Source organism: Gallus gallus, chromosome 3 (assembly GCF_016699485.2).
Source record: "Gallus gallus isolate bGalGal1 chromosome 3, bGalGal1.mat.broiler.GRCg7b, whole genome shotgun sequence".
Lineage (NCBI taxonomy): Eukaryota > Metazoa > Chordata > Aves > Galliformes > Phasianidae > Gallus > Gallus gallus.
Window position 1 is genome coordinate 3,377,856 of NC_052534.1, and position 22,740 is coordinate 3,400,595.

Consider the following 22,740-nt stretch of genomic DNA (forward strand, 5'->3'; position numbering starts at 1 on the left):
CCCCTTCAAGCACTTTGTTCCCCCAAAATTGCAAAGCCAGCAGCAAAGGGGAACAGAGCCAGACAAAAATGCACCCGTGTAGCAAAGGCTGCTGACCCTGAATGACCGGCTTGTGCTGTGATTCCAGAGGAGAAAGAGAGGGCTAAATGCCTACTCCTGGGCCTGTGGGTGACGGTGGGTGCCAGAGCTGCACAGAAGGCAGGCACTCTTAGGCACAGCAGGAGATGCCAAGCCTTCCTGCAGCAGTTTCAGTGCATTTTTGCTTCTCCCCTTTAACCCGGGCCTCCAGCGACACGCGCCCTTCCGTAGCTGCTGATCACTTCAAGATGTCAGGAGCTGCTCTGGAGCACAAGAGGCGGCAAGGGGGAATTCAATCCCTGTCACCAGGGCCTGGGAACGCACAGTGAATAAGCAGCTTTGCAAGTCAAAGCAGTCTGGAAGTGATTTATTCTTTTTTTTGTTTTTGTTTTTGTTTTTCCCACTAAATTTCAGACATTTTTCCTTTCCAACTGAAAAAAAAAAAAAAGAAAAAGATTTCAGACGGGATTTCATATGGTTCCTTTTCTTCTGACAGCCTGAGAAAGGCACGGCCCATCCCAGCTCCCATCAGGAGTTACACACAAGGAGAACTAAGTTGTTTTGCTGTGTCTCCTTGCTGCACATCCGCTCCCATGGGGTGCTGAGGCGTACCCAGTGCCATCAGCATTGCTCCGCACGGCTTTGGGAAGACCGCAGGCAGCTGCCAGAAAGTTACACTTGTTGTGGGAGCGTTAGGCACGGGGAGCAGAAAGCAGAGAAACACACGGAGGTCAGGGAGGCCGCCCGTTCCCAAAGCCCAGCCCCTTGCGTTGTGCTGGTCTCAAAGCCCTGCTCGTGTTGGGGCACACTTGTGTCCCTTCGTCACCCCGCTGACCACCCCCCAGATCTCCTCGTTACACACCACCTCGTCCCTCGGGGTATCGCAGCCCGGTGGTGTCCCCGCCCCGTGCCGAGGCGGGAGGCGTGCCGTGCCGTGCCGTGCCGTGCCGTGCCGTGCCGCGCCGCCACGAGCCGTGCGGAGCTGCGGAGCGGGGCCGGTGCTCGGTGCGGGCACGGGATGGGCGGCGGGCGCTGCGCGCTGCTCTGCGCGTTGCTCTGCGCTCTGCCCCTCCCGCGCTGCGGGGCCGCTGAGTTTGGTGAGTCCGGGACGGAGGGTGGGGGGGACCGGGGCTGCGGGAAGGGGCTGCGGGCAGCGGCATCTCCGTCGGCCCCGCTCTTTTTGTGGGGAGGGAAGTGATTTACCGTCCTGGATTTGCTGATGAGATGTGCCCCGAGTAGCGCTGGCCGAGATGGCTGCGCGGCCATGCCGCCCCAAATTGCTGGGTTCGTGGCACCGGCACGCTGTTTGTGGAGCTTGGTAACCTGGAAAAAGCAATGCAAAGAGCCAGACGTGGTCTAGGGGCTTAAAAGCAAAGCGTGGCTGCCCCACACGAGCTGTTGGGGGTCCGTGGTACATCCCGAGGGGGCTGGATGGTGGTGGGGTCGGTGGAAAGATGTGCTGCTCAGTTGGGATGGTAGTCAGATCGGCTTGCTTTGGGCAGGGGAGAGTTCACAGCGTGGACTGTAGCTGGGGGAGCCTGCAGTACCGCAAACCCACCGCTGTTTTCGGATTCAAACTGCGGTCCTGGAATGTGTCACACAAAAGGTGTGTGAAGCCCAGGGTGTCTTTAAAAGCCAGGTGTGGCCCCAGGGCACATCCATCTCGGACAGCTCTGGTGGGCAGGATGGAGGCAGCAGTCCCAAGACGTGCTCCCCGTCCCTCCTCAGGTCAGGCTCTGTGCTGCACAAAAGAGAGGATTCACTTCAACAGGTGCCCAAGCAGAAAGCAGTTGTCAGCAGGTGCATTATTTCTGCTAATATAGGAGTACAGACATAAGGCATTTGGGGGCAGACCTGTACATTTTCTAATACTTTCTTTTTCTGGGATTGTAGTAGGACAACTTACTGACTCCCCCATGGAGTGTGCAACTCCCCATTTATTGTTTTCATCTGTAATAAACCATCATGCCTCTTTCAGCAGGCAGACTTTCTGCTTAGGCTCCCTTCTCCAGGCTAGCAGCAGAGAAGGCACGCTGAGCATCATCACTGCTCTGCCACCTGCTTGCTTGCTTGCTTTTCCTGGTCCTGGGGTCTGGGCTTTGCTAGCGCTGGAGTTTTGCTGCCAGGTATGTTGAGCGAGCAGCATCATGCTTGCTCGTGGAATTTCTTCCACAACAGCTTATGCTGCTGCAGGGCAGTGGGCACCCTGTGGGTACCTGGTGGACACCCATGCACGCCCACTCCCAGCTCTGGGGCTCTGGCTTTTGGGGCCAGCCTGAGTAAGCGGCCCTGACCACGGGTGTCTTTGGGGACAGCCACACCCCAAACAGCTGGGGATGGAGGGGTGCTCGAAAGAGAGCTCTTCATTCAACAAATTCCTGTTGTCAGCATGAGTCAAAGAGGAAAATATTTCATTCCTGGGCCAGCAAATACCTCTTTCCACTTAATCAGTGCAGAAATTGAGGCTGAGATCCCCTTTGCTTTCCAAAGTTTGCCTTGAAGGGGAACGCAAAGGGAGAGCTGGTGATGGCCAGAAACTGAGCCGACCCTGTGGGGACCGTGTGAGCAGTCCCAGTGCCACCAGGCAGGCTGCGCCGAGCTCTGCAGTGGGGCAGGATCATGGCTGCTCCCATCAGGCACCCGCCTTTCCTTCATTCAGCCATCCTGCTGGGGTCAGTCCTGTCGGGAAGGGAATGCCTCCAACCCGGCTAACCTCTGCCAGGAGAAGGGGAGGGGTTCTCTGTGTTGCTCTGTTGTTGTTTGTTTGCTTTTCCCCGGTCTTTTTGGGGTATCTGGTCACTGCAAAGCCGCTCACCTGGCTGCTGTGAGTAAATCGCGGGAGGCTGCGTTTAGCTGCAGTCACATGGACTTTGTTTGTGCTGCAATGGTGGAGATTAGGAAGCTTGTTTGAAAAGCTTAGAGTCCTTTTTATTTTTTTGTTTTCCTGAAAGGGAAACACATTGTTTTGTGTGTCAGCAGGGAGAGCCTTTCTCTTCCCTTGTCCAGCTTCAAAACTCTTCTCGAGTTCCTGTCTAGAAGCACCATTTCTCAGGGGTTAAAAATAGAGAGCAACTTAGCAAAGGAGTACATCCAGCCTCAAAATTAGGCTGTGTTTCTTGGCTCCGTGCACAAAACGCCAGGCTCATGCTCCATTTCTTACGATAGTAATGACGTATCTTTCAAAACCTGGAGTTGTTTGAAGTTTCAGGACTCAGACCTGCCCCAAAACAAACGCAGCTGAACTTGGGTTGAGCAAAAAGGTCGTGTTTTCTGCCCACAGCATTGCTTTTGCTTTTTTGTTTTTTACACTGCGAATAGCTTTTTTGAAAGGGGGAAATTAATGGAGGTGAAACTCCTGTCTGGCACAGTGCCTTCACTTGAAGCAAGGGAGATTTACTGGTCTGCTCGGGATTTCTGCATGCCTCCAGAAGCTCAGAAATGGTCTTGTGAAAACACCTATTTGCAGGGTATTGTCCAGATCTTCTCTCTTCAGAATATATGCTTTTGTTTTGGGGGAATGGCTGTCCATGGAGCTGCTCCTTGTCTTGTTTGTGGCTGCGCAGAATGCACGAGGAAGGAGGCGGAGGGCACAGCTCAATGACTCTGTGTGCTAAGTGGCATGTAGGTGGGGGAAAGAAGCCCACAGGGAGAGCTGGCAAAGTGTCTGCTGCTGGGAAAATGTCTGCAGAAGGGTAGTGTGGTGGGAGAACAAGGCTACATAGCAGGCAGCTCCTACACGCTGTCTGAAGGCATGTCTCCATCAGCGCAGTTATTTTCCCCCCAGCAGCTGGGTGAGGGCAGCTCCCAGCAGCAGCAGCAGCCTGACTGGCTCAGCCTGCCTTTTCCAGAGGGGCAGACACAAAGCTGGGTGATTTTGTACCCCAGAGCACTGTGCTTGCCCTGCGCTGCCCATCCCCTGCTGCCAGCTCAAAGCCACGCTGGGGACAGAGTGGCTTCAGGAGAAGAAAATCCTAAAACCAGCCCATGCAAATCCTCTGCGGGGACTCCTTCCCAGCTGGAAATGCCTGAGATGAGGCCCCTAAAGGGGTTTTATGTGTCCCAAATTCCTCCTGCCCAACTCCAGTCCCCAGGGTGTGATCCAGCACAAACAGCTCCCTCCTCTCCCCTGCCATGAGGAAAGCACAGTCTGGGACTTTCTGGGTTGCTTAAAGGTGCTTTTGGAGGTGCTGCTTGTACATGTTCAGCCCTGGGACAGCCCCCAGCTCCCTGTTTCCTCCCTGAAGCTCCTACAAGAGGTGTCTCGAAGGCTTTGAATCTTTTGGGAAAGTTTCTGGGTGACAAGTGACAAACCCGAGGTCTCCTCTTGCAGGTGATGCTGGTGGACATGGAGGCCTGAGGTCCCTATCTGCAGGAGCCCCGCTGGCAAGGCCCCTGTGGGCAAAGCACCACCGCCCCAAACGAGGCCTCACCAGTGGCCGCTGGCCTCCCCAGGGCGCAAAGCCTTCTGCCACCTCCGTGGGACAGCTGAAATTTAACCCCACAGTGGGACACGTTGTGATAAATGAGCTCAAAGATGTCACATTTAACTGCTCCATCAAAGTACCTCAGCTGCTAGTCCGGCCAGACTCCCCTGGCATTTCCCTGTGGAAGGATGGCAGGGAGCTGCACACGCTGGACCGCATCGCCACCAGCCACTTTGAGATCCCTGATGAGGAGGAGGTAGCCATGACCTCTACATTCAGGTAACTGGTGCTGTCCTTCTGCGGGACGGGTGTCCCCAGCATGGCTCCTGGGGGGAAATGGCTGCCCTGCAGCTGGCAGGGGTGGGCTCCCTAGTCCTCAAAGGCAGGCTTTGCACATACACCATCTGTTAGCCATGGGCTCTGGGCTTACTGATGCTGATTTCAACCCACCTCCCACCTATCTGTGTCCTGTGTGCTCTCCCCATCACAGCCCTCACAACCTTGCCCTTCTCTCTTGTAGCATCCGTGCTGCTCAGCGCTCGGATAACGGCTCCTACGTCTGCAAACTCAACATCTCAGGCATTGAGATTGCATCTGATCCCATCTTGGTACAGCTGGAAGGTGAGCTGGAGACGGGCAGGGCCGGAGGTACCTGACAAGCTGCCGTGTCTGCCACAAATAGGGAGGACTGTATGGGAAGGGACTGTATGGGAAGGGTTGGCAAAGCCAAGCCCAAGTGAGACAGTGTGGGGCTGTTGTTGGAGCCGTGCTGCTGAGCTCTCTGAATCTTTTGCTTCTCTGCTTTGCATCTGTGCAGGGCTCCCACACTTCATTCAACAGCCTGAGAAGCTGAATGTCACCAGGAACAGCCCCTTCAACCTCACGTGCCAAGCTGTGGGCCCACCAGAGCCTGTGGAAATCTACTGGTTTCGTAACAATGTCCAACTCAACATGAAGCCCTACATCTCCCCATCAGTTCTGACTGTCCCAGGTGAGCCCACAGGGAATCTATTCCAGGGGAAGCGGACATGAGCATTTCTCTGAGTGCTGGGTATGTTGGCTGCCCACAAGGCTTAGCTCTTGGGCACCTCTTCCAGGACTTAGAACCCTGAATTTAGAGTCGAGCCCTGCAGTGCACATGGGGTGTGCTCCTGTGAGTAACCCTACTGCTGTAGGTAACCTTGTTGCTGTTGGCCTCCAGCATGCTGCTGCTCTTGTAGGTTGATCCCCTCTTAACGTCTCTGGAGGACCTGGAGATTGCCCCTGCACAATATCTTCTTGCCAACCTGGCAAAGCATAGGGAGGAAAGCCCTCTGTGATATAAAACCCTGTGTGGTTATGCTGTAGATGCAAAAGAGAGGAAGGATTTCTTGATTTGCTCACACAGAGGAGGCCACTAGCTAATTTACAGCCAAGCTATAACTGACTCGTCTTGGCATCCAAAGGCAGACTTTAAAAGGCAGTGAAAGCCGGAAGAAGTGACTCATTCCTCCTGGAATGAATCCCGTTGGCCTGTGTTAAGTTGGGATTTTTTTGGACAATTGCCTCTGGGTCCAGAAGCCCTGTCACACTGCCACAGGTGCCACTTGGTAAGTCCAGGACATTGCAGCGAGTCCTTCATGTTGCAGTAGCTGACAGGCATTTCACTAAAATCAGAAAGGCATTTCATTAAAATAATTTCTGCTAAGGATGGTTTTAAACTTCCAAGTAACAGGCTTTAGGTACAGGACTGTGTGCTGATGCTGCCAGATTTGGTGTCCAAACGTCCTCTATTCATCTATAGGCTTGGGTTAGTTAGGTTCATTCTACTTGTACAACTACAGGAGGCTGTTTTCCTTCCCCCGGAGAGGAAAATTGGACAGTACCCAAGAAGCAACGGGACTTGTTGATACAGTAGAACAGGCTGGTACTTCGTTCCCTGTCCTCGTTTCCATCCAGGGATGGCCACACCCTCCCCTCTTTGCAGCCAACCTCCCAACCAACTGCTGCACATCCAGGTGGATGAGCTGCCAAGGCAGACGACTTTCAGTGCACTTTCATGCAGACCTCTGCAGTTTGATGAATTCAATTAAAAATGCTGGGAACGCTGCACACAGCTTGAACCACTCTGGAAAGGCAGCAAGCAATGTGCTCCCAGGCACCTGTGCCACCATGTGCACAGCAGGGATGGCTCAGCACCTGTCTTAGGCAAACATCCTTTGCAAATGTCCTTTGCGTAAGACAGAAGTCCTGAGTGCTGTTGCTTGCTGGGTCAACTTGCACAGGCCATGCTAACACCCAGAGGAAAAAAAGCAGCACTCTGCGTGTGGGTATTTCCAGTGGACCCCAATAGAACTCTTTCTTCATTATCAGCTGGGAGATTTGACCATTCTTTGGAAAGTAGTCATCTGATTCAGGCCATGGTGGTAGGCTCTTCTGCTTTCCGTCTTTCCCTTTTTGAACACAAAACAAGTGCTTACTCAAGAGGTTGTGCAACAGTGCTGTAGAAATGCACAGTCCTGTCCTGTGCACTAGTGCTGGCTGCATGCATGTGCTCATGGTGTGGAAGGTGGTGAGAAGGTCTGCACGGGTTACCCTCAGCCAGCCAGCTGCCAGCCAGAAGGGCAAAAAGTGGTGGAAAAGAAGAGGCCTTTTGTGTTGCTGGAAAAAAATAAAGCAACGTTAGAACAAAGGAAGCCACAATCTTTTATTTTATTTTATTTTATTTATTTAATTATTTGTGAGTAACAGGTGGAGAGTTGGTATGATTTTGGCATTTTGCATAGGTGCAGCAAACAGGTCCTTGGTTTTTCCTCTGCAGGTCTCAATGAAACAGCACTGTTCAGTTGTGAGGCTCACAACAGCAAAGGGCTGACTGCTTCCAACCCCGGGCAGGTCAACGTGAAAGGTAAGGGGGACCACGGTGTTACCTTTACCTGTTGAGTACATCTGTCCATCAGGAGCTGCCCTAACCTCCACACTTCCCAGCACTCGTTGTACACTAGCTGAAGGTGGTGTTTTTAGAATTTGCACATTTATTTTTCCCTGTTTGAAAATAATATTTAAAACCAAGCAGGTTACAGGTAGTAGCACAGTCACCCAGTGCTGTTTGGTCATTTGGAGCAAGCCTCGCCCCAGTGTTGCAGCCGTAGGAGGAAACACCAAAAAGCACATTTGAAAGCAGAACTGTCAGACCCAGTGTAGGTTTCGGAAGGGTTGTATCACTCTTTTCCTTCCTTCATAACCACGGCAGCACTCACAGTTTTCCATAGGAAATGGTGTTAATTCTTGACATTCCTAATGGGAACCACTCCGGTAATGCAAGGAAGGTGTTCCCCAAAATATGTCATTGCCTCTAAGCAACACAGAGCGTTGTTTTAGCTCACAGATACAGAGTACTATCAAAACAGAGTTTTTGTACTTCCCTGCCAGTGGTCTAAAATATCTACAATGCACCGATACAGGATACTGCTGCAGCTCTAACCAGGACAGTTCCTGAGCTTCTTGCACAGTTACACTGAGCCCCAGGAGTTGCATGGGGGAAGCCAGCCAGGCCATGTCTGTGCTAAGGCATAAACCTACTGAACTTGTACTAGGTGTGTGGGCTGTTGTGCCCCTACCAGTACAGTCCCACTGCTTGCCCTGAGCTAGGCAGAGCTTCCCATAGCTCTCCAGCACAAGAGCTGACTGTGCTTGGCTTTGCCTTACAGGAATACCATCTGCACCAAAAGCTGTGCATGTCCTGAAGAGAATGGCCCACAGCATTGTGATCTCCTGGGTGCCAGGCTTCGATGCGTTCTCTGCCTTGAACAGCTGCAGTGTGCAGGTAAGTGTGTGGCCCCATCCTCTACAACCTGGATGCTCAAAGGCAGGGGGAAATCAATGTTCTTTGGCATGAACCACATGGACTTGACCAGGCTATTGGTTTGGGCAAATTGAGCTGGACTTTCCCGGTAGTTTTGAAAGGGAAAGCACAAAGTCAAAAAGTCAGAGCTGAGGAGTAGAGTCCCAAGGTGCTGGTATCCTAGGTAGCTGGAGCACCACTATGGTGGACAAGAGGCTTCAAAAGGAGCTCCGGTGGGCCTGGTGTGGTCTGCTCACAGACCGTGGCTTTGCTCTGCCTGCTACCAGGAGAAAGTTCACTGAAAGTCTTCCTGCAGAGAAGTTGAATGGGAAAAGGGCTGTGCTGGGTGCCCCCACCCAGACAGCTGTTTGGTTGGCAGAGGAAACAGGATGCAAACGCTGGTCCTCAAGTTGTGAGTCATGAGGGGAGAAGGTCATCTCATCTCACTTGAAATACATAGAATAGACAACTGAGGAGGGAAACAGGAACCTCTAAATTGAGGTTTAGATCTCTCAGTCGAGACAGGTTGTCAGGTCTCTTCATAGAGGGATGCCCAGAGAGATGCTCTTTGAGGGGCTTCCTACATCCTGAATTGCTACTAGCACGTGCTTGTCCCTACTTTTACCTTCTGATCAAACACTTCCCAGATGTGGCCTTCCCACTGAAGTTTGGAGATGGAGGCTTCTCTCAGCTCTCCACTCCTGACACCTTATGAGTACTGGGGAGGAGCTGAGGGTTGTCAGTCTCCTGGACAAGTTAGCGAAGCCATCTTCATGGATTCATGAAGCCCTGCAAATAGCTTCTGCCTGCTGCCCTTCTTTGTCAGAGTCTTACAGTCCAAGCCCATTGCTTGCTCTCTTCTGGATGCATTTTTTATAATGGTTAATCTGTACCCTAGTTCAGGCAGCACGTAGTCTGTTCTGGGATGAGGAGCAGCCACTGCCAGAAGAAATCCTACGCAGACTGAATTCAGCACATTGTGGCATCCAAAACTTCTGCATTTACAAACCCTCTGTACTCATTAACCTTCATGTCACAGCAATCCTTCTTAGGCTCTTGCACTGAAGGTCCTATCTCTCTGAGAGCATTAAAAATTATGTGGCTTTATGTAGATCGTGTGAACTCTCACTGGTAGGAAGTGAAAATGCTCAGAAGCCTGAGTGGCAGACGTGACAGCAGAGCTCCAGCTCCCATCTTGCTCCAGTGCCCTCTCATAACCCTCAGACAGCTCCCACGAATCAGCACTGTGTTTACACCCGTGGCTGAGTGAAAGGCTGTGCAGTGTGAGGAGCCAGAGGACAGACTGTTTCCTCCCTTTTCCCCTCAGCCTGTTTCTATGTGACATCTCCTCTGACCTCTCAGGACACAGAGGATGTTGGAAAGCAGGTAAAAGTGAAAGGAGTTACGGAGGGGAAAGGTACCTGAGCTAATATTAGCGCCGTGTCCACCGCCGCATTCCTACTGGAGCTCAGGAAGTGGGGTGGAGAGCCAAGGAATTTCCTATGACTTCATCTTCATGGTCTGTCAGTAGGAAATAGCCTTTTCAATTGGAAAACAAGGCATGATTTCTGGCAAAAACACAGTCATGACTAAGCCTTTTTTCTCCTGTCTCCTTTGATAATCCTCTTGCTTGGGTAGCATGGCCCATCAACCACATAGATCATTTTTGAACATTCTGGTGCTTAAAACAGGAGTTGTTCTTATCATATCTGGCAAGTTCAAGCTGTTAAAGTTTGCACCTTAGTCTGGTAGACTCTTTCTGGAAGACATGTATGGGCTGTCTTCTGAGTTATCCACATTGCTCACGCAGGTGTCTCTCATTCTTGTTCTTCCCCTCTTCTGTCCACCATCCCAGTAAGGCTGCTTTTCTGGGGCTTGCTGTGTTCTGAGAACTTTGCTGACATGTGTGGAAAGCAAAACAGAAGAGGCGACGCTGAGCAAGCCCGTGGCTCTCACGCCTGATCAGAGCAGAAGCTCAATGTCCCAGCCCTGCATCTGGGGTCGGATCAGCCTGGAATATGACAAGATACTTTTCCCCAATGTGAGCAGTCATTCCAGCCCCTCAGGGAGTTTTTTCAGCCCTGATACACCAGAAAAACAGTTTATCTTTGTGCAAAAATCATGACTTGTTTCTAATACATTGAATTCATCCATTCTGTTAAATGATCATAGAATCACAGAATGGCTTGGGTTGAAAGGGACCCAAAAGGCCACCCAGCCTCAACCCCTGCCATGGGCTGGCTGCCCCCCACCAGATCAGGCTGCCCAGGGTGCCATCCAACCTGGCCTTGGACACCTTCAGGGATGGGGCACCCACAGCTCTCTGGGCAGCCTTCCCTGGGTAATGATGGAGTGTAATGAAGTCTGTGATTGGTCCTTCTAGAGGGTTCATGAAAGGGAAGACTGTGCTAATGCAGTGAGGTCCCTGAGGGGAGAGAGCCTCTGGAGCTTTCCCAAGGCACAGATTGCATCTAGACCTTCATCCTTAATACCCATGGCTGCCCAGTTCCCCATCAATTTGACTGACGCTCCTCTGGGGCTGTTTACACTCTTGTCTCCCACAGCGTTTGATAAGTTCTGCGAATAATGATGTGCTGAATGAAAACAGACTTCATTTTGTTTGTTTGAGACTCGCTGCCTGGTAATTTCATTGGGTGCTCCTTTTGCTTCCAGTTGCAAGAAATAGCAAATCATCCATCCCTCCTTCTGCTTTCCACATTTTCACACATCTCTGCCATGCCAAGCTGCAGCTCTTTCTTCTCCACATGCATTTGAGACCCAGCGCTGGGTTCTGAGAATGGCCTGCTGTCAGCTTTCCACTCAGTAGGGATGAGGCAGCATCCAAGAAGAAGGCCCTGGTGTTGTTTTGATGGAGGACAGAAAGGGAGGCAGGGCTCTGGATCCTGTTTACAGATGTAAAATCCTGCTGTGCCTCTCACCCTGCAGGTTGTTGCTGACTAATCCCCGTTTCTGGACTGATTTTTCCATTAAGGTCAAGGAAGCCGTTCCACAAAGCAATGTCTCACTTCTGCTCTTTAACACGTCGGTGCCTCCCCACGTGTATCGCATCCAGCAGCTGTGGCCCATGGCAGACTATAACATCAGTGTTTCCTGCAAGAATGAAGTCGGTTGGTCGGCATTTAGCCCCTGGATAACAGCCAGTACCACGGAAGGAGGTAGGAAATGAGTTGCTAGTGCTGAGAAGGGTTTCCCTGCTTAAGGCACACTGCTGTGCTTTGTGCAGGATTGCCTGGATGAGATGCTGGTGCAGAGAGATGGTTGTTTAGGGTTAGGATATCTTGACTCTCAATTGGAGAAGGGAAATTTATCCACATGTGATCACCTGCTGGAAATATTAAAGGCTATTAGAAATAGTGGGTGCTGTCTGGTTGAGCTACAGCTCGTTTTCAGCCCACCTGCCATGTCCCTCATGGATGCACAGATCCACCTGCCTCCCCTCACCTTATTTCTCTTTGACTTCTGTAGCTCCAACTACCCAGCCACTGAATGTCACAGTGTCACTCAACGAATCCAGCTCCTTCCTGGAAATCCGATGGGTGAAGCCACCCCTTGAGAGGACACACGGGGAGCTGCAGGGATATCATATCTGGCACACGTGGCAGGACTCCAAGGGGTTGGTAAGTCATCAGGGGACTGGGGAAGAGTTCAAGCATAGGCGACCCACGGCACTGAGCTTTTAAGCTCAAAGAGCATGTTAGGGCAGGGGACCTGTCCACAGCATATGAAGTCATTTGGCACAGCCTTACTTGCCTTCTCCAGGCTTTGGGACATCTTAGGTACTGGGCAAAGCAGCATGAAAGATGGAGGATGGGATTCCATCCAAGCTCTGCTTGTGGCCAGGGAGCCTTAGCATGCATCCCAGGGAGCCAGCGATAATTGCATGGATGTATCCAGCCATCCCCTCTGTGCTGTGGTTTGGTCTTCCTCTGTCCCAGGCCAAAAACACAGAGAAGCACTGACGACCTAAACTCTGTGTGGAAAAAGTGACTCATGCTCTTTTTTTGTAAGATGCTGCATTTTCTGTTCTCCTTTTATGCTTCTGAAAAAAGAGCATGTATAGATCCAGACTGAATGAAGTCAAGGAAACAATATTATGGTCTTTTGACTAGCATGGAAAAAAAAAGTGCTGACACATTTGTCATCTCTTAAGCAATAAGTGAAAAACAAGCTGTGCCCTTAAGCTCTGGGAAACTTATTACCATTTTTTTTTAAATAAAATTCCCAAGTTAAATGCTTTGGCAGTGAAATTTCTGCTCAGGACCCTGGTCCATTACTGTTCTCATTCATGCTGGCTTTCAGGAGGTAAAAACCCCCACTTGTGGGGAGTGAGTTCAGATGGGAAGCTCTGCTAGGCAGTTATCCTCCAGATGACCTTGGCTTTGCAGATCAAAAGGTGCAAAAGCAACTGCTGCTTTGTTTTATCAGCTTATGGGATCTCTGAAAAGCAGAAATGCCTGTGAAGATGCCCAGAGGCAGTGAGCCAAGGGCAGGGGTCAGCACTTGTTATCCTAAGGGCTGTCAGAATTCAGAGGCAGGGGGATGGTGGTAGGCTGTGCCACGTCCCGTCACAGAGCATCCTTGGGCTGGCTGTGGAGCTGGGCACCCTCGTGAGCTGCTTGTAGTCTGCCTGCTGGAGCTGACGGACAGACAGACTGAAGCACGGGATCAATGTGCTTGTTGCCATTTGCCAGAAATAAGTGGAAAAGCTTTTGTTTTCCAGACATAAAGCCTCTGAATTTTGGCTCTGGAGAGGTTGGATATTAAATGCTAGATATCCCCTGCTTCTTTTCTCCTTCCTGTGTTAACGGCCCCATAGAGCACAAGAGCTGCGAAGAATCCTGCCCTTCTCACATCAGACTTCCCCCCAAATAACAATCAGTTTGAAAGTCCTGGCACCAGAACTGTGGTGGGATTGTGGATTTCTGTGTCAGCAGGGCCACCTGCAGGCCTCTTTTTCTCCACAATCAGCTTAAAAAACAATTTTTAAAACTTCAAAAAGTTCTGGTTTTATTTTTAAACCAGCAATTCTTGTTTGATCCAAGGCTGCAGGAGCTGAGACACGAAGGAATTCCTCAGCTACCACAAGACTCAAAAATCATTACATTTGGCAATTCTGTCCTGACAGAAAGGCTGCCTGCTTTGAAAATGCGCTCATACTCTCCACGAGCTGTTTGATATCTGTTCAGCTCTGTCCTCAAGTGACACAGCAGGGCTGTGGGAGATGTTAAAGGATCCCAGTGCAGTTTCAGGCTGGAGGTGGGAAAATGACCTTGTGTGCATTTCCACTGATGGATGCCATGAAAGCAAAGTGACTGGAAAAGAAATGTTCCTCACGGCAGTGCCTTCTGCTAGTGCCTGTGGAGCTCTGCCTTGTGCGTGTGTGTGTTTCACATCAATTCTGGTGGCCTTTTCGTGAACAGAAATCAGTTCTGACTTCCTCCTTGCCCACCCCTGCTGCCATTTTCGCTTGGCCATGTGAAGTTGAGCAGCAGCACAGAGCCAGGCTCCTCTTCCAGCAGCCTGCCAGATGTTTTGCACATCACAGAGCAGTTGCTTTGCAGCTGGCAGTCGGTGAGAAGCAGCAGCAGGCACTTTCTCAGCTGCTTGGCTGAGTCACAAGGAGATCAGGAAACAACAGGGAATTTGCAAGAAAAGAAGATCACTTGTGTTTTTATCAAGGAAAAAAAACCTGTGTCATGAAACACATTGACTTCTCTAATGTCACCAGGCAAGGAAACGCTCTTTTAAAGCTGGAAATATGACTAGCTTGACATAAAACCAGAAGATATATGCACTAAGATTTACTTTCTGTGGCTGGGCACTGGAAGGATGAAGCTGAGAGCACTGCAACAGAAAGCCATCAGGGCAGTGCCATGCGAGGGAGTGGTGGTGGCTCAGGGGCTCGTGGGACTGCCTGGCACAAGGCTCACAGAGCTCGGATGGCACCACGGAGCTGTGGCCGTCTGCCAGGCACAGAACAGAGCCCATGCTGTCCCCACTTGCGTCAGATCCCCACGCCAAGTGGGACAGAGCTGCAGCATCGCGGTGGCCCTTGTGCCAGCTCCTGGCAATCAGGGGCACAGCCTCAGGCAGGGACAGTGTTACACTGGAGAAGTGCAGGCTGACGTTTAGAACACCTTTATGGCCATGTAATGGGGCTGATGCCTGTAGAAGTGAAAGAACTGGGAGGAGAAAGGTGTTTCAGACCCTGGTGTGTGCAGTGCCTTTCCTCCTCCCTTGCAGGATGGCTTTCTTGCCTCTTTTCTGGCTCTGTCCTGCTGCTTCAGTTTATAAGCGAAGAGCAATAGAGGCACGAGACTGAAACAGGAAACAACGCTCAACTCCTTTCCAGATCCCACCCGGTCCTCTCAGGGCTATTATTCTCCATAAATAGCTTGCTGCTCCTGCTGTATTTCCTCTGGGCTTCCAGAAGCAAAGCCATGCAATAGTACAACAAATTCAGCAAACTTCTGGCTTTCACTGTTGCTGTCAGCCCCATCCCATTCCTGTCTTCCCCTCTTGTCTTCAGCAGAACATCTCCTTGGAAGCCCAACCTAATGCCACAGTGGCCATCCTGCCTGTGGTGGCCACCAATGCCACGTGCTCAGTGCGTGTGGCTGCTGTCACCAAGGGAGGCGTGGGGCCCTTCAGCAGCCCAGTGGAGGTCTTTGTTCCTGCCAGTGGTAAGGAGATTCCTGTATCTGTGGGTGGGAGATGCTGTGGAAGCACACAGTGTATGCTTTCCTTGACTGGTGGTTTGCACAGATCTGGTCAGAGTTCCCTGCTACCATCACATTCTGTCAATGCCAGATGCTATCCCTGTTGGCCAGGCTATCTGGATGCAGCACCAAGAAATTCATACAATCATTAAGGTTGGAAAAGACCACTAAGATCACCTAGACCAATCACTAAGCCACCCCCACTGTGCCCATTGACCGCGTCCCTCAGTGCCTCATCTCTATGGCTCCTGAACACCTCCAGGGATGGTGACCCCACCTCTCCCTGGGCAGCTGTGCCACTGCCTCACCGCTCTTTGGCAGAAGGAATTGTTCCTAACAGCCAACCTGAACCTCCCCTGGCACAACGTCAGGCCATCCCCTCTCGTCCTATGGCTGTTCCCTGGGAGCAGAGGCTGACCCCAACACACACAGCCTCCTTTCAGGTCGTTGCAGAGAGCCAGGAGGTCTCCCCTGAGCCTCCTCTTCTCCAGACTGATCTGGGGTTGGCTTCAGCCACTGGAAGATCCTCCCCTGCTCTCCGTGGGCTGACTCTTTCACCAGCTCTGCTAACATGATGTTTCCTTAGGGCTAATAACCTCATCTCCCTCTTCGACACCAGCATCTGGGAACACAGACTCCTTTATAGTAGCACTGGGCTTCGTCTGTGGTACGGTTGCTGTTGGGCTGATCCTCTGCTTGTCTGTGGTCATCCAGAAAAGATGCATGGAAACAAAGTATGGGTAAGCCAAAGGGAGAACAGCTGATGGTGGTGCTCTGAGCTGGGCAGGTGGCAGGCATGGGGGCAAGGCCAGGCAGAGGAGGTTCGCCTGCTCTGAATCCGGGGAGAAGGCTTCTGCCTCTTGCATCATTGTCATTTCCCATTTTTATGCCAGTGAGAGATACAGGGGAACTAAGTGTGATTTTACCACAACGACAGTACTTCCCCTTCCTTCCTTAGTTCAGCAGTGCACCTTTTACTTAACTATTCCTATTTTTAAAGGGAAGTGAACTTGGGCAACTCAGTAGGGGAGGTGGCCTTGGCATTTTGACACAGTGGAGAGAGAACAAAGACATATGATATCCTGTGTCCTGTGGCCTGGAGAAACCCCTCCTGCCTCATCACGCACCAAACCTGTCTTGGTCCAATGGCTGAGTGCAGCATTAGTGTCGGCAGGGCAGAGACCACTGGACCACACTTAGTGACATTTTTAGTAGCATGGACAAAGGGCTGTTATCTACTACAATAAACCAGCGCTGCTCACTCACCCTTGTGACTTTCTGAGTGGCATTTAACTGCCCTGTCCTATTATTTGTGCTAAATAATTGTGGCCTTATCAGCTTTTCTTATAAGTGGTATCATTTGGATGTCCACTGCTGAATGGAAAAATGATATAATCGACTCCTTTGGAAATGCATCACTTGAGTAAGGGAGTTTATTGAGCTGGTAGTGAATGACGTCTGCTTTGGTCTCCCATGGCATCACCTCAATCCCAGTCTGAAAAATGACTGTCTGTAAGAATCTCTTTTCTAACTGATGTAACATTATGGGAATCTCCATGTCCTTGCTGTTTTTGTTTCCCTGAGCTGGGCCTCTGCACGGCCCTGCTCCAGAGGGGCAGCACAGCGTCTTGCAGCAGCATGCCCACTGTTGTTCTGGGGCTGTGGTGTACACCTCCCATGACTTCTTTTTGGCTAAAGGATTGTGGTGACTAAAGGAGCTACGTGCTAATGTGGAGTATTGACATGCTCAAGCTGCACATCGTGCAGAGGAGGTCACTGTAGGAAGGGGTAGATCTGGGTAGTACTGCTACCAGCCCAGACTGCTGTAAGACTAGGAAATGAGTATCCCATTTCCTCCCCAGAATACGTCCGTGACTCACTCCTTTGTAGATCAGCCCTGTTTATCAAGTAGATGTTTTGATCGGATATTGTAGGCAATGGCAATGATCCAGTGAGAGGGAAATGAAAAGGATCAGAGCAAATGTGCATTTCCTCCTTTGCTGCTGATCTCGTGGGTAGCTCTGTGGTCACCCGTGCAGCTGTGGTTCTCTGAGCAGAGGGAAAACAGCTGAAGTGGCCTCGCACACTTTCTATCCCACCAGGAATGCCTTCAGCAGAAATGATTCAGAGCTGGTGGTAAACTACACAGCCAAGAAGTCCTACTGCCGGAGAGCCGTCGAACTGACATGTGAGTGTTCTTTTCATCCCGCTGCAAGGAGGTGACAGGATAGCAACAGGGCAAGCCGTGGGCCTGATTATTCCAGTTCTTCACGTCTGCCAAGCTGGGCTTCCTCACCTGGTTGCCTGTGAAATTCTAAGGCTCTGTCTCCATTTGGATGGCCCATGGGCATTAAGGGAAGTGCAGCTGCTACAAAGCTATGAAAGCTTGCCCCTTGGTCAGCTCTCTGTATCATGTCACACCTTGATGCTGTAAATGGTAGGCCTGCAACTGAAGTCTTCTGAGTCTGAACTCTTCTTCCCCTCTCTTGCAGTGGGTAGCCTGGGAGTCAGCAGCGAGCTCCAGCAGAAGCTGCAGGACGTTGTCATTGACAGAAATGCCCTCAGCCTGGGGAAGGTCCTGGGAGAGGGTGAGTGATGGTGCTGATGGGAATGGGTGTGTGCCTGGACTGATGGGGCAGGGACCACTGCTGATGTTCACATCATTGCCTGGCCCCAAGATGGTAGAGTGTCAGGCTGGGAATTTGGACCCCTAAATTGATGTCTTTGTCCTGCCACGAGGACACAAGCATCCCCCTCTGCCTTTTGAAGTCAAGGTCTCTGTCTTAGAGCATTTCAGATCTTTGAGAAGACAGCGATGTCTCAACAGGCAGTGTGTAGAGGTGTAGGTAAAGTGGTTGCTTCTTTCCCGTGGTGCAGGGGAGTTCGGGTCAGTGATGGAGGGACGTCTCAGCCAGCCAGAAGGCACCCCACAGAAGGTGGCTGTCAAGACCATGAAGTGTAAGTAACCCTGCCTTGCAGAACCTGGTGCTGTTTGGCACAGCAGGTACTGGTGCTCCTGCCACCCCTCTCTGGGGCTCTCTATATATCCTGGAACCGTTCTGTAAGGATGCTGGCCTCTGCCACTGGTCCTGGTCCAAGCCAGAGAGACACAGCTGTGGCAGGAGATCTGCTGAGCAGATGCTGGGCAGTAGAAGGGAAAGCATGGTGGGATATGGGGAAAGGTGTGTGGGTTGTCTCATGCCCTTTTCCAAACGGTAACCAAAGCCCTGCTGGGAAGGGCACTCCTCTTACAGCCAGTTTTGTCTTGAGAAACTGGAAAATGACAGGACTTGTCTCCAGCTAGATAAGAGACCCTAGACTTTTGGGGGATGCTCATATCTAATCCTTCTTTGTGCTGTGGCCTCTGTCCACCCTGGCCCAGCGCTTACTGCATGAGTGGGGTGGGGCTGTTCCCTGCTTCCATGTGCTGCATAACCCAATGCTGGTGCAAACCTCTGGTGTGATGTCTCTGTCATATTGGTGGTCCCTTACCCTTTGTCCACACAGGAACTCTGCTGTGAAGGGATGCGGCAGCAGTGATTAAAGTGTTAAAGCTCTCAAGTTCTTAAATTTCCTGTTTTTCCTTTGCTTCCCAGTGGATAACTTTTCCCATAGAGAGATAGAAGAATTCCTCAGTGAAGCAGCATGCATGAAGGACTTTGACCACCCCAATGTCATCAAGCTCCTAGGTATGGGGTCCTCAGGTTGGGCTGGGAGTGGGACCATGCTCAGGTCCCACATGTGAGCTGTGTCTGTGTGTTCCAGGTGTGTGCATCGAGCTGAGCTCTCAGCAGATCCCCAAGCCCATGGTGGTTCTCCCATTCATGAAATATGGTGACCTGCACAGCTTCCTGCTTCGCTCCCGGCTGGAGATGGCCCCCCAGGTAATGAAGGCAGGTAGCAGAGGGGCCTATGCCTGCAAAGAGCATACCTCTTTTAGGGACACTGGGCAAAACTTGCCTTTGATTTTGGGGAACCACAGGAGGACATGGTGGTAGTCCTGCTGCCTGCTTTGTTGGGTGGTGGCAGTGGGATCTGGCTCCACAAAAGTCTGTGGGATTCGTGCCTTCCTGAGTCACAGTCAGCTTGCTCCATACCACGACCCAGGGTCCTTTCTGCAGAGCTGCTTTCTAGCATGTAATATGTGATGTTAAGGCAGCCAGTGGGAACAGCCACAAGGAAACAATATCTAGTTGAAGGCTGCATTCAGAAGTTGTGAAAGGAGGAAGCAGAGGTGCAAAGGGTATGCAGGAGATGTCTGGTTTTCCAGGATGGGCTCTTCTGGCCTGCATTACAGCCTGGCAGACAGCACTTGGTTTTGTTTCTGAAACAGCTGTCCCAGCATCTGCAGCTCCTGCAGGTTTCTGATTCAATAAATCTCATGGTCTGAGGCTGTCACCTGTGGTTGCCACTGCTGTGGGCTCCTTGTGCTCTCTGAGACTAACAGAATGGCTGTCAGGCAGCTGCCCTGAGCAGGGTCCGGTCAGACCAAACATGCTTCCCAAGGCACTCGGACCCTCTGACCCACATCCTCCCTCCTCAGTTCGTGCCCCTGCAGATGCTGCTGAAGTTCATGGTGGATATTGCCCTGGGAATGGAGTACCTGAGCAGTCGGCAGTTTCTTCACAGGGATTTGGCGGCTCGGAACTGCATGTGAGTTTGCTTTCCTTCTGTTTTGGCCTGGTTAGGTGAAAACATGTGGAAGTCCCATGGCTTTGTAGTGCTAGGAATGAGCATACAGGGTGGGTTTCCTTAAGTGAAACCTCCGTTGGAGTCTCCTGGAGAGGCACAGCAAGGAGACGAAGCTCAGGACTAGAGTCCAGAATTTGGCACATCAAACTTTTCTTTCTTACCATTTTTTGAGCTGTAGAAAGAAGAGGCAGTTGTATACAGTGTTTCAAGGGCCAGCCTGATGGAGGCATGATCACCAGTCATTATGCATCTGTCAGGAAAACAGACTTTGCCTCCCTGGGGCTCTCTGACCCTTTTTGTATCTGGCAGGTTACGGGATGACATGACGGTGTGTGTGGCAGACTTTGGGCTGTCCAAGAAGATCTACAGCGGCGATTACTACCGTCAGGGCCGAATAGCAAAAATGCCAGTGAAGTGGATTGCGATAGAGTCCCTGGCTGACCGTGTCTACACCACCAAGAGTGATGTGGTAGGTACACGTGGCTGGGCAGCCAGAAAGCAGGTGCCAAGAGCTAGAAAGTGATCCCTGAGTCGAGTCCTCCGCAGCTGTGGCACTTTGTAGTGGTTGTTCTTGTACCTTGCAAGTGCAAAAGCCACAGACAGACTGTCAGTAACAGGCCATGCTGACCTTTCGTTGCCTGCCCAGCATCCTGGAATAAGTTTATTGAGTGGGCTGCTTGCCTGTCGCATGGCATTTCTTATCATTTCCAATTCTGGGGAAGGCAGGACTGAAGATACAACTATTAGCATTGTGCGAAAGCCCAGTGGATGCTAGGAAGTGACCTTTCCCCATGAAAAGACTCATTCATTCCTCCTGGAAATGTCCTTGCAGCACGCTTTCCCTTTGTTATCACAGTGGGCATTTGGCGTTACCATGTGGGAGATAGCGACCAGAGGGATGACTCCGTACCCAGGGGTGCAGAACCACGAGATTTATGAGTATCTATTCCACGGGCAGCGGCTCAAAAAGCCTGAGAACTGCTTAGATGAACTGTGAGTATTACACCACTATGTCCAGGCTGCAAAAAACCTCCCGTGTCCCCACTCCAACACTGAACTCAAATAAAAATGCCAAAGACAGAACCTTCTTTCCTTGTAGGGCTGACAGGCAGGGAGCTCACAGGATCACACACACGGGTTGGCTCTGAGAACACAGCTGGCCAGAACAATGGTGTGGGTCAAATTTTAAGTGAGCATGTCTCATAGGAAAAAAAAAAAGCTCAAAACCTTTAACGTTTTGTTAATCTCCTGAGTTTTAATACGAGCCTGATCCCAGAGCAGAGTATGACCCAGGGATGGAAAAACATCTTCTTAACTCCAGGCAAAGCGTTGCACAGAAATCTCCAAAAATATCTCCAAAGAAAGCAATGTGTTGGTGGGGTTCACAGCAAACGCTGAGGATGGGCTGTCTGCAGCAGGTGGCATGGGGTGGGTGAGAAGTGCTGGAGGTCACCTTGCCTGGTCCTGCAGAGGTGGCAGTAGTGCCCTCTGCAGTTTGTGGTGAAGGAGTCAAAGTTTTTGTTATTATTTCATGTTTTGCCCTGAAGGTCTTGCCTGGGGATGCTGTGCTCCTTTCTCAACAAAACTGCTAAAGTGGGGGAGTGGGTTTTGCTTTGTTTTAATGCAAAGTGACTCAGGACTCACCCAGTTTCCAAGCAGGGAATCAGACCACGTTCGTCCCGAAGCCAAACACTCAGCAACATCCTCCACGACAGCTGCATTCCTCTCCTCATTCCCAGGTACGATATCATGTCCTCCTGCTGGAGGGCTGAACCTGCTGACCGACCGACGTTCTCACAGCTGAAAGTTCATCTGGAGAAGCTTTTGGAAAGCCTTCCTGCCCCGAGGGGGTCCAAGGACGTCATCTACGTCAACACCAGCCTGCCAGAGGAGAGCCCCGACTCCACCCAGGATTTGGGCTTGGATTCGGTCATCCCCCAAGCGGACTCTGACTTGGACCCCGGGGACATTGCTGAGCCCTGCTGCTCCCACACGAAGGCAGCGCTGGTGGCAGTGGATATCCACGATGGGGGCTCGAGGTACGTCCTTGAAAGTGAGGGCAGCCCCACAGAGGATGCTTACGTCCCACTGCTGCCCCACGAGGGCTCGGCGTGGACCGAGGCCAGCACCTTGCCTGTTGGCAGCTCGCTTGCAGCTCAGCTGCCATGTGCTGATGGCTGCCTGGAGGACTCCGAAGCGCTGCTGTGAATGGAGCCTGCGCAAAGCAGGGTGTGAATCAGGACAGAGAGATTTTATTTTAATAAACAGTCTTATTTCTTCTTGCATTATTTTCATATGGGAGTCTGGCCCTTCCTGGTGGAGACCACAAGGTGGTTAAATGCTCTAAGGATGTTTGATGTACTGGGAGGCTTTGGGTCCTGGAACTCACCCTGGCTCACAGGGCAGCCCATGTCCCCCTGAGGGTAACAGCTATGGCAGGGGTGGACGGTGAGGAGATCTGGGGTAAACGGTGCTGCTCACGTGGGGTTGCCTTCCTGCAGCCCAGGCTGTGCTGGCACCAGAGAAGGTGGGATTTCTTTTTATATTTTTTACCTTTTTTAGCACGTTCAGTTGCTTTTTCAATGAGCAGTGCTGTGGATGGTCAGGGCTGATACACAGCTCTCTGGGGGCATTTCATACTGCGATACACTCCTGCTGAAAACCACCAAGCAGAACCTAAATGAGAGCACCAGGACCTTTGAAATCTCTTATCCAAACAGTGGCTTCTGGTTTGTCCCCAGTGCATCTCCACATGCTGATCATCCTGGCCTACCCGCGTGCAGAGAAATGCATTGCTCCTGCTAATGGCATTATGGGAGGCTGGATGGCGGAGGCCCAGGAGCGATGGAGCCACCCTTGGCCTATCTGAGAGCTGCTCTGGGGCTTGCATTCCTCCTCTGTTTTGGGGAGATTTCTGCTCTTTTCATCTCACAGCTGATTTAGAGCACTCCACTGCAGTGTGGGGAGGCATCCCTCCAAAACT

The 22,740-nt window shown here is 51.3% G+C and overlaps 1 protein-coding gene across 4 annotated transcripts; it reads left to right on the forward strand.

The window, feature by feature from the left end:
- Positions 1 to 1,029: 1,029 nt before the first annotated feature.
- On the forward strand, positions 1,030 to 22,051 carry MERTK (MER proto-oncogene, tyrosine kinase). 4 transcript variants are annotated; one of them, NM_204988.2, is made up of 19 exons: positions 1,030 to 1,175; positions 4,409 to 4,781; positions 5,023 to 5,123; positions 5,320 to 5,493; positions 7,303 to 7,389; positions 8,192 to 8,307; positions 11,318 to 11,501; positions 11,812 to 11,963; positions 14,876 to 15,029; positions 15,652 to 15,805; positions 17,168 to 17,253; positions 17,558 to 17,653; positions 17,943 to 18,023; positions 18,662 to 18,754; positions 18,831 to 18,949; positions 19,609 to 19,718; positions 20,067 to 20,226; positions 20,614 to 20,750; positions 21,497 to 22,051. In NM_204988.2, exons 1-19 carry the CDS (start codon positions 1,097 to 1,099, stop codon positions 21,963 to 21,965), a joined length of 2,925 nt encoding a protein of 974 aa, NP_990319.2. In that variant the 5' UTR covers positions 1,030 to 1,096; the 3' UTR covers positions 21,966 to 22,051. The 4 variants fall into 4 exon arrangements, with proteins under 4 accessions (NP_990319.2, XP_015138834.2, XP_015138833.2 ...); XM_015283348.4 differs by having other exon boundaries at positions 15,685 to 15,805; XM_015283347.4 differs by having other exon boundaries at positions 14,879 to 15,029.
- The last annotated feature ends 689 nt before the right edge of the window (positions 22,052 to 22,740 follow it).

Excerpts from the sequence above, each read along its gene's own strand:
- MERTK (NM_204988.2), top strand. The coding sequence starts at position 1,097 with ATGGGCGGCGGGCGCTGCGCGCTGCTCTGCGCGTTGCTCTGCGCTCTG. Across the intron at positions 5,124-5,319 it reads CATCTTGGTACAGCTGGAAG|GGCTCCCACACTTCATTCAA; the intron begins GTGAGCTGGAGA and ends GCATCTGTGCAG. Across the intron at positions 17,654-17,942 it reads GGGGAAGGTCCTGGGAGAGG|GGGAGTTCGGGTCAGTGATG; the intron begins GTGAGTGATGGT and ends CCCGTGGTGCAG.